Source organism: Notothenia rossii (assembly GCF_949606895.1).
Source record: "Notothenia rossii genome assembly, chromosome: 2".
Lineage (NCBI taxonomy): Eukaryota > Metazoa > Chordata > Actinopteri > Perciformes > Nototheniidae > Notothenia > Notothenia rossii.
The window spans coordinates 34851302-34862238 of NC_136904.1; the positions used below are offsets into that span (position 1 = coordinate 34851302).

Genomic DNA, 10937 nt, shown 5'->3' on the forward strand with positions numbered 1-10937 from the left:
TCCTTCACCACCAAACAGTGCAACTCCTTCCTTTCGTTTTTCCAAAGCAAAATCAGCAACATTTACAGCAATCTGACACCCTCATCAGCACCCCCCACCTCCTCTCCTGGCTCCCCCCCGTTCACCTCACAGCCCCTGTCCCACTTCTCCCCTGTGACCCCCATGCAACTGTCCCACTTCATGACTGGAATTAACTCCACCTGCACACTTGACCCAATGCCCTCCAAATTTGTTAAAGAGAGCCTCCCTGCCATGTCCCAGCTCATCGCCACCATCATTAACTCCTCCCTCATATCTGGATCAGTTCCCCCCTCTCTCAAACTGGCTGCTGTCACACCCATTCTCAAAAGACCTGGACTCACACCTGACATCATGTCCAACTTCCGGCCCATCTCAAATCTCCCCTTTCTGTCAAAAATACTTGAACGTGTCATTGCCTCACAACTAAAATCCCGCCTCAGCTCCAATGACCTCTTTGAGCCATTTCAATCCGGTTTCCGATCAAAACACAGCACAGAAACAGCTCTTCTGAAAATCACAAACGACCTCCTCCTCTCCTCTGTTTCCGGCAACCTGAACATCCTCATCCTCCTCGACCTCACCGCAGCATTCGACACCATCAACCACACCATCCTGCTGTCCCTCCTCGAATCATCACTCAACATCACTGACACTGCACTCTCCTGGCTGAAATCCTACCTCACCGACAGACATCAGTTTATCAACATCAACAACTGCACCTCCTCCACTGCTCCTCTGTCCCAAGGCGTCCCCCAGGGTTCGGTGCTTGGCCCCCTCCTCTTCATCCTTTACATGCTCCCCCTTGGCAAAAATAATTTGTCGCCACAACCTTCAATTTCACTGCTACGCCGATGACATCCAACTTTATATCTCAACAAAAACCATCACCCCCACAACACACTCCACTCTCACCAACTGTCTCTCAGAAATAAAAGCATGGATGCAAACAAACTATCTCCAACTGAACAGTGCCAAATCAGACATCATCATCATCGGCCCCCCATCCCGTATCAAAGACATCCAGAATTTCAACTTCACCATTGACACACTCTATCTCCCCCCCCTCACATCCGCAACCTCGGAGTCATTTTCGACAGTCAGCTCAAATTCAACCACCACATAAATCACATCCCCAGGACCGCCTTTTTCCACGTCAAAAACATTGCCCGTCTCCGCCTATCACTCTCCTCCTCTGCTGCTGAAATCCTGATTCATGCATTCATCACTTCACGACTCGACTACTGCAATAGCATCCTCTATGGCAGGGGTGCCCACACTTTTTTGGCTGGTGAGCTACTTTTGAAATGACCAGCTAACCGAGGTCTACCAACCAAAAATAAAATCCCAAATTGCAAGGGTTGCTGAATAACACGTTTTTATTTTTACATGGGATAACTACAATAGGGCTGCAACAAACGACTAATTTGATTATCGATTAATCTATAGATTAATGAAACGATTAATCGACTATTCGGACTACTACTGTGTGCCTTGCGAAATTTCTCAAACGCTCTTATTTAGCCATCAACTTTTAGATTTAGTTTGAGGTTGTTTTAGGCATGTGGAAACTAACAATGAAGACAATAAAGATGAATACTTGATTCAAAAATACATATATTATTAAATTAACTCAACAAATTGTGAACAAAATTAACATTGCTTTTTATTTGAATTAAATAAATAATATTTCACATCAAAAGAAACAACAATGTTTTAACAAATCTTCATAAATAATCTGATGACAGAACTGGAAACAGAATAGCTGAAACTTTAACAAAATAAATAACTCAGTTACCTCTAATCATTAACCCATGTTTGTATAATGTAGTTAACTCCGTGTGTTGCTGCTAGCATACATAACACCTGATGTGGAAACGTTACTCGTGGATGGTGCTACAGAGCTACTAGAAAGACAGTCGAACCCGGTGCATTCCTCCGTCTGAATGTGATGCACTTTTGCTAAATGTTTAGACAAATTGCTCGTGTTACCGCCCTTACATGCTAAACACTTTTGGTGACGAGCATTGTCCACCTCAAGACGGGTAACATGTAACCACACCTTGGAGCGCTTCTCTCCACCATCTCCTCCGTGTGTTGCTGCATGTAGCAGATGCGTGTGTGTAAACTGCCCCGCCCCCTTGCAAACAGACGGGGGAGAGAGAGATCTCTTCTGGATTGGAAAGATAGAAAATACACCGACCATAGACGCATTTGTTTGTCTTTTTGCATGTTAGAAACGAGTTGGCGACACTAAGACTAAGAGATAATGTTTGTGTAGCAATAATACATGACCTTTCTCTTTCTCAACTCGCTACTCGGAGGGAAGTCGCTGTCATATGCCTTGTGAACACTCCGATAATGCCTCTCCACGTTACCTTTCTTTGGCAGAGCGACGCTTGCTTTACAAATAAGGCAAATAACCTTTGAATGTGACATCACAAAAAAAGATTCTCCCTCCCATTCTGTGTGGAAGTGGTATGTCTTTAGCTTTTTGCTCGTTCCCGCACTCATTTTGTTGTTTGTCTCTCCCGGCACTTGACTGATTTTGTATCGCTTTGCATTCTGGGTTAACAGACTGGAAAGCAATAGGTCGCTTTTTCTGTCAATCAAGTCAACTCCTGAATTAAGTGGCAGGGAGGCCAAGGGAGGAGGGATCAAAACCTGTTTTGTCTATTTTAACGGAGCTGGATTTTTTTTAATTTATGAATGACTCGCGATCTACCAGCATTGCCCCCGCGGTCGACGTACTGGGCACCTCTGCTCTATGGCATACCATCCAACCTCCTCAATAAACTCCAACATATCCAGAACTCTGCTGCCCGCCTCCTCACCCACACCCGCTCCCGAGACCACATCACTCCCATCCTCCAGAACCTCCACTGGCTCCCCGTCCGTCAAAGAATCCACTTCAAAGTCCTCCTCATAACTTACAAAGCCCTCAACAACCAGGCCCCCCCCTACCTCACAGACCTGCTGCACCACCACACCCCTTCCCGCTGCCTCCGCTCATCAGAAGCCAACCTCCTATCCATCCCCACCCGCACCAATCACCGGACCTGGGGGGACAGAGCCTTCTCCGTCGCTGCCCCCTCCCTCTGGAACTCACTCCCACAACCCATCAGAGACTGCACCGACCTCACCACCTTCAAAAACTCACAAAAACTCACCTCTTCAATCTGGCTTTTCATGTGTGATTGTTTTTGTATTATTTGACTTGAACTTTAACTATATATTTATTTGTTGTTCCTTTCTTCTCTTTTCTTTTTTTCTTCACTATTATCTGTAAAGCGTCTTTGAGCACCTGTAAAAGCGCTAACAAATTAAATCTATTATTATTATTATTATTAGTATCAGGCATTCAGGCATCAGGCATTCTTTGCACTCTTTCTTTGTTACATTAGCAAGGTCAGTTTTGCTCTCATCACCTCCTTTTGCAAATATATGACGGAACTCTCTGAAACACAAGCGTAAAATAAAGTAGCTCCAAATGTAGCTCCATCCGCCCTTTAAGATAGATACTACTTCAATTAAGGTTTTCAAAGCAAACTTTAGAGAGCAAGAGAAAAATCTCTTTTGAGTTGAACATACTTGAATTGTCGTTGAAACCCCACATTGTCAAATATTTTCCTAAATGACTCTCTGTTCTTGGCCTGCAATGCTGTATGGTATTTGTATGCTCATGCTAAACAAACTTTAACACAGCTAAACAATTGTTATATTTATTTATTTCCCTAGGTTCCTCTTCAACCCTTCGTCCTGCATGGACGAGCACATGCTGCAGTTTAGGTTCCTGGGCATCCTGATGGGCGTGGCCATCCGCACCAAGAAGCCTCTGGACCTGCACCTGGCCACGCTGGTGTGGAAGCAGCTGTGCTGCATCCCCCTGCAGCTGGAGGACCTGGAGGAAGTGGACCTCCTCTATGTGCAGACGCTCAAAAGCATTCTTCACATTGAAGACAGCGGCATCACAGAGGAGAACTTCCATGAGGTGGGGGAGACATTGTATAAGTCATCATTTAATACAGTCATAGAAAACACAGCTTCTTAACCGAGAAAGAAGATAATTAAATGCAATATCTGTAATATCCTTACAAATCTAATTTTGTATATAACAACTTAAGTGCCATGTGTTAGAAATGTGGTTAAAAGAAGATTTCCTGCTAAGGCAAATATCTCATCAGGACTGGATTCATGAGGGGTAATGAGATATATAAAATGTTATTGAATATAATAGTAATTCCAGTTACACACGACCACATCACACTGTGTTTACAGCTCATCTCCGCCTCCAACTGCACAATAAAACAAATGTAATGTCAGCATTTACACGCTGGTGACTGATGGCTCACAGGGGGACGGATGTTTTGACAGAGCAGGCATACCATGCATGTATAAAGAGAACTGGATGTAGCGTTGGAGGAGCCGCCCCGTTTATTCCTATTAAAGTTGCTCAGTGGTGCACGAAGCCCAAAACAGGTCGGCTCTGATTGTGATTGGTCAACCGATTAGAGATTTAGCTATGCCTATGATGTGCAATGGGTTGAAGCGCTAACCAATAGAAACACAAGTGTTACATAATGATGTCATTATGTTGCGAAAGTGAACAAAGAAGTCCAACGCCGTTTCCGGCAGTGGGGGTGGGGGTGTAGGAGAGAAACTCCCTCTGGAAGGAACACAGGGTTTTCAGCCTTTGCAGACCATTCACATGCACCTAAATAACACGCTACAGGAAAGGGAACACTCCCAAAAAGCAAAGCAAAATGACCTGATGAATTAGAACGGCAGTGTAGTCAGGGCTCTCGACTAACTTTTTTCACCATCCTCCCGGAACCGTCCCGAAATACAATCTAAGCCGTCCCGAAATTAATGTGGACCGTCCCGAATTTAAAATATTAGTTTTTCTACTACTTATCATTAGTTAAAATCATTCAAAGTGACCTTTAACATAAATAAAACATCATACAAATCATTAGATGATAATTCATCAACCTTTTTATTTGAGTAAATCAGTCAATCACATGACAAAGGCCAAATATATTTAAACAAACACACAAACGAGAAAATTACTAATATTGAATCAAATCAAGTCCCATCCAATTATCAAAAAAAATCCAACACTCTGTCCGGAAGACAGAACCCAGAGTAACCACTAACCAGGAGGACAGTCTGTAACACAGTCAGGAGACCTTTACAAACTGCCCCGCCCCCTCGCACACAGACGGGAGAGAGAGATCTCGTCTGGATTGGAAAGCTCGAAAATACATCATAGACGCATGTTGTAGTCTTATTGCATATTAGAAACGGAGTTGGCGAAACTAAAACTGCCATATAATGTTTATGTAGCAATACTACATATGACATATATTTTTTAAATGTCTCCAGTACCAATAAAAAGTCAGATAACGTCGGAGCTTAACGTTACCACTGTCTTTAATAATTCCGGCCCGGGCGGAGCCCGTTTAATACCGGGGCTCGGTACCCATCCATACATGGGGAGAGGCGCAGCATATTGCTAAGGACTAAATATGATGGGGGTTCTCATCTCAGCCTTATTACCCATAGGGGATGAAGTGGAGTAAGTAAATAAAGGGGCCGGCGCTCCAGGGTCTGGTTCTGCTGTGCGTTTTTGTGATGTAACGGTAAAACATTTCAGAATTCCTCCACGGGATACCATTGTCATTTTACTTCACTCAACCCGCGAAATACACACACTCAGTACATAGCCTACTGTAGATAGACCCGCGAATTTGCGGGCCAGGAATTCGCGGGCACAGCCAGCTGTGCGGCTGGCTGACAGCACATGGGCACAGCTTATGTATGTGTGTGTGTGTGTGTGTGTGTGTGTGTGTGTGTCTGTCTGTGTGTGTGTGTGTGTTTGTGTGTGTGTCAGTGTGTGTGTGTGTTTCGCGGGTTGCTAAATGTTTTGTGTGTTTATGTTGACAAGGAGGTTTAATAATTGTGTGCTACACACAACGTGCAGTCGATTTCATTTTCATCGCCGTTTGTAGTAGAGTTAGCAGGGTATTTTTATTTTAACTCTCGTCCCAAATTCGTCCCAAAATTATTTTTTATCCTCCCTGACACTATTTTTTTCGGCCCCGGGACGACGGGACGTCCTTAAGCTCGAGCCCTGAGTGTAGTACCACCGTTTGGCCAAACATTTGCTACAACCTTCCTGCGAGCTCGGAGCATACCTCCTCTGCCACGTGAACCTTTGATTCATCCGAATATCACACGTGCTGCTAAAAAGAAGACTGTTTTTTATACCAATAGCCAGTTTCCACTATCCCACAATAAGCTTCAGAGGATGACACAAACCGCAGCCCTACCACACCCAGTGAGCTAACGGGAGCCAGCAGGGAACATGATGTGATTGTAGAGGAGGGTTAATCCTGTTTTCAGCTGCCAGAGTTTATCATTAAGTTAGCAAACATTGCCCCCAATCTGTGTTTACATTCAGACTGGCTGAGAAAGCAGTGACAGTAATGTGTGTCTGTAGCCACTTTGAAGCGCAGTGAGAGCTTGATGTTAACCCTGCTGGGGGGTGCTGTGGTTAAGCTTTTAAAACTCTCCCAGCGCTGATAAAACCTCAGCGTGACTGTGGCCCTGACACACAGACCACACACCCCACCCCTAAAGGCTCTCTGGAGAAGCAGAAAGCCCCTTTCCTGTCCAAATAACCTCACACAACCCCTGCACTGAAAAGCCCCCGGCCTGCAGGAATGCCAGGACCGCTGTTGATGCTGCACATCCTGCCTGCCGGGGACCTGGCCCCGCTCCCAGACTCCGGGAGGAGGAGGAGGTCTGGAACCATAACACTGGCTCCATCAGCCAGGAGGAGGGAGGGAGGGGATAGGGAGGCTGCATCTGCTGCTCTGGCATGAAAAGACAACAGAGTGAGGGGATCAGTGTTGGCTCCTCTGGTTCCACGAGCTGCCAAATGTCTCAACGTGATTTCACATTCGCTCGTTGCTTTCCAGGATATTAAATAAACGCTCTGATTTCAGCTTTTGTAATAAATCGTCTGCAATGTTTTCCAGACAGAGGAAAGTTGACGTTTATTGCAAAACACTGTAAGGCTGCTGACTGAACAGTGCTGAGGGAAATGCCCTGGATGACTGTTCATTCAACAACCCCATGTAGCTGTTATTGTTCACAGACTGGTTTTGTCTGACAGTGAAGACATCATCCTGACCAGGGGGCAACACATCTGCCAGTCCGATACATCTGAGTCAGTGTAAGGTCTGCCAGTAAACCACAGGAAATGGCATTACTCGACTACCTAACTAGATTTAAGGTCATTTAGTCGGACCGTAAAACTTCTTTGTGATTATATATCAATTATTATATATTAACTTTTTCAGATTCAGCCTCATTTTATCTATTTCTTTCCTTCAGCTGTGTCAACATATTATACGTAGAAAGAAAAAATAAAAGAAAGACAAAAGAACAACATAAATAATTGTTAAATAATGATAATATTAATACAATTACAAAAAATATAATATTGATGAAAATAATATGAATAATAAACACAATAATTTAAATAATAATGATTTTTATAATAAAATATATCTTTTTATTTTAACATGTCTTGATTACAATTCTGATAAAATGTATCAATATAGTTTATCTATGTAAAATGTATTTACTGTTGATTTATATTTTACCAAAATATCGGAATCGCCAATCGTCCACTATCATTCGGGTCATGTGAAACTGAACATTTTATATGGACTACTTCAAATCAACGTCAAATAAAACGTTGTTTTTTTGTCATTACTGCATGTTGTAATCTCATGCTGTCAGCCACTGATTAACAGATAGATGGATTAACAGATCCTTTTTAAGCGTCACCGCCAACAACTATCAATCAGCTGAAGACTGAAACAGATATCGCATCGCCCTTGTGTTTCCCTGTGTGTGTATGGCACAAACAAAACAATAACAACGTGTTTCTACAGTGCCACTATAGTACTAAAAAGGGTATCCTTGACTGTTATTGAGAGACGCAATTATTTTCCATTTGAGTCTTTACAATTCAAAGTAATACGTGTAAAGTCGACTAACAATCGTTAAATGTACAATGTTTGTCTCCCAGATGATTCCTCTGGATTCCTTCGTCGGGCAGAGTGCAGACGGGAAGATGGTGCCCATCATCCCGGGGGGAAACAGCATCCCGCTCTCCTTCTCCAACAGGAAGGAATACGTGGAGAGAGCCATCGAGTACCGGCTGCATGAGATTGACCGACAGGTGTGGGCTGCTTGGGAGTACCACATGTTACCCTTCTGTGTTAAACATCCTTTAGAAACATTTAACCATCTCTTATTACAAAGTGACAAAGTCAATCTCCTCCTGGAGCTCTAGCTAACTTTCCTAAAGGTTTTTAATACAATGGAGGAAAATAGAATCTTGTAATTGATGAAGAAATAATTTATAATGAAATTAGAGAATCCACAATAGCTGTTAATTAAATCTTGGGATGACATACTTTTGTTTTCAAAGTCAAGCATGAACGTTTAACCTCCAAGCTTTTGGTCACACAGACGTTTATCAGAGCAGCGGCTGCACTAAAGAAAAAAGGAAAGAGCGTCTTTTTCCACACAACAACAATGTCTAGTTCTTTAGGAATTGTTTCTATAGGTTCATGTAGTCCAATACAAACTGCTCACTGTGAAAGCCAGAGCTGAAACAATTAGTTGAAAAAAAAAAAGAACCCCAGAAGTTATTTCTTAGTTTCAGCTTGTTTAAGTGAAAAAGTAAATAAAATAAAATAGTTGTGAAATAAAGAAGAAAGTGAGGTAAACTTCTCAGAATTACGAAGTCAGAATTGAAAATGTGTAAAAATGAGTTTTAGGAGGGAAAGAATCCTAGTGTTCTGATGTTTTATAGACCATCGATTAATGTTTAGCTGTAGTGAAGAATGTGAATAATAAAAAGAGATATCTGTGTGTACGGATGATGAACACATCGTAACCCCCCCCCCCTCCCCCTCCCTCAGGTGGCGGCGGTGCGTGAGGGCATGTCTTGGATTGTGCCGGTGCCGCTGCTGTCCCTGCTGACGGCCAAGCAGCTGGAGCAGATGGTGTGCGGCATGCCGGAGATCTGCTGCGACGTGCTGAAGAAGGTGGTGCGCTACAGGGAGGTGGACGAGCAGCACGCCCTGGTGCAGTGGTTCTGGCAGACGCTGGAGGAGTTCTCCAACGAGGAGCGCGTCCTCTTCATGCGCTTCGTCTCCGGGCGCTCGAGGCTGCCCGCCAACACGGCCGACATCTCCCAGAGGTTTCAGATCATGAAGGTGGACCGGGTGGGTGACGCAGACTCCACTGTGTGCTACATGTTGTCCGAATACGTCCATTTACTAAGGATTTAAGGTCTTTTACAGGCATGTTAGACGGTCAAATTGCTGTGAGGTTGTTAATAGCATTCATTTCAATGTTTCCCTATGGGACACGCCTCCATCTGTTTTCCTCTAAAGCGTTTTTGGAGGTAAAACGTTTTATTCTATCAAATAAACGTATAATACGTGGTTTTTTTCAACTTTGGACGAGTACAGGGTCGGACTGACCATGTGTTTGTTGTGGAGAAAAACAACCACAGTAGTCCAGAGCTTTAATTTCCTCCAATGAAGTTGCACACTGACAGGTTACAGAAGGTGACAGCGCTCATAAATCATGTAGTTACTCGCCAAGTAAAGATATTTAGAATAATATTTTGAGTCCAGATCTAGGCATTGTGACACTGCTGGTGCGGGCTTTTGCATTTCCATGGCATCAATTATTGTGGGCAGGGCTGGCTCAGAGTCTGCGGCTCTGTACTAACAGACATGAGAGGAAGTGTTATCTCTCCTCTGTTGCTGACTCTGTTAAATATGGCAAAGTCAGCAGAAAACAGTGCCATGGCCAACAATTATGGCTTTCTTTACGTTTTCTGCACCAAAAGGGAGTATACCAGTACAGTTTAGACATGCTCTATAGTAAGAGTGCCTCGAGAAAAATTGTAATATGATGTGGCGCTATATCAATGACTTCAATTGAATAGATAAACCTTTATTGATCCTCAGAGGGGATCTTTGGTTGTTTTAGCCGAACCAAGACTGAAATAAATGCAGAGAAAACTAAATAATAGGAACTATTTCAAACTGAAATAGTGGATAGAATAAGCAAAGAGCATTATGGAGACAAGAATTGTACGATTTTTAACAGCTTCTTCATTTCCCCCCCTCAGCCGTACGACAGCCTGCCCACCTCTCAGACCTGCTTCTTCCAGCTCCGCCTGCCTCCCTACTCCAGCCAGGCCGTCATGGCGGAGCGGCTACGCTACGCCATCAACAACTGCCGCTCCATCGACATGGACAACTACATGCTCTCCAGAAACGTGGACAACGCAGAGGGCTCCGACACGGACTACTGACGCAGGCAGCCCCACACGTGAACACATGAATGATCACCTGCACACGGACTGTCTTATCGAACACGCACACACAGAGCGAGATGCTTCATCATCGCTGCACCAGTTGTAGGGAACTCCTGAGCAGACACTTTTTAAATCCATTTTATGTACTTTCAAACAGCACAGGTTTTCCTTTCTCCTTGCGGTTTATTAGCAGTTTTTAAATGACACAAGAATCCACACGAGAAGTGTATTTAGTGTTTGTTTTTTGCGCATTACTCCACATCCCATTTTCAGGGTTTCTGCATGGAGGTTGTTTATTTGTTTGGATGTGTATAGAATATTCAAAAAAAAAGCACGAGGAGGAAAGGAAGAATATTGTACATTGTGTAAAATGCTTCATTATGGAAATGTTTTGCATAATATCCATATTTATTGTTTTCATTGCCTATGCCGAGTTTCCCAAAGCATACAAAAAAACAACAATAAATGCTGCATAACTGAATTGTAGTTGGGTTTAATT

General features: G+C 43.4%; 1 protein-coding gene across 12 annotated transcripts in view; it reads left to right on the forward strand.

Moving 5' to 3' along the window:
- The window catches only part of herc1 (HECT and RLD domain containing E3 ubiquitin protein ligase family member 1), an 87280-nt gene extending 76361 nt beyond the window's left edge, over positions 1 to 10919 (forward strand). For all 12 annotated transcript variants that reach the window (XM_079663639.1, XM_079663634.1, XM_079663635.1 and 9 more), the window contains 4 exons: positions 3757 to 4009; positions 8123 to 8275; positions 9024 to 9329; positions 10250 to 10919. In XM_079663639.1, the coding sequence (XP_079519765.1) occupies positions 3757 to 4009; positions 8123 to 8275; positions 9024 to 9329; positions 10250 to 10435 (898 nt within the window). In that variant the 3' untranslated portion in view covers positions 10436 to 10919. The remainder of the gene's footprint in view (positions 1 to 3756; positions 4010 to 8122; positions 8276 to 9023; positions 9330 to 10249) is intronic.
- Positions 10920 to 10937: the final 18 nt, after the last annotated feature.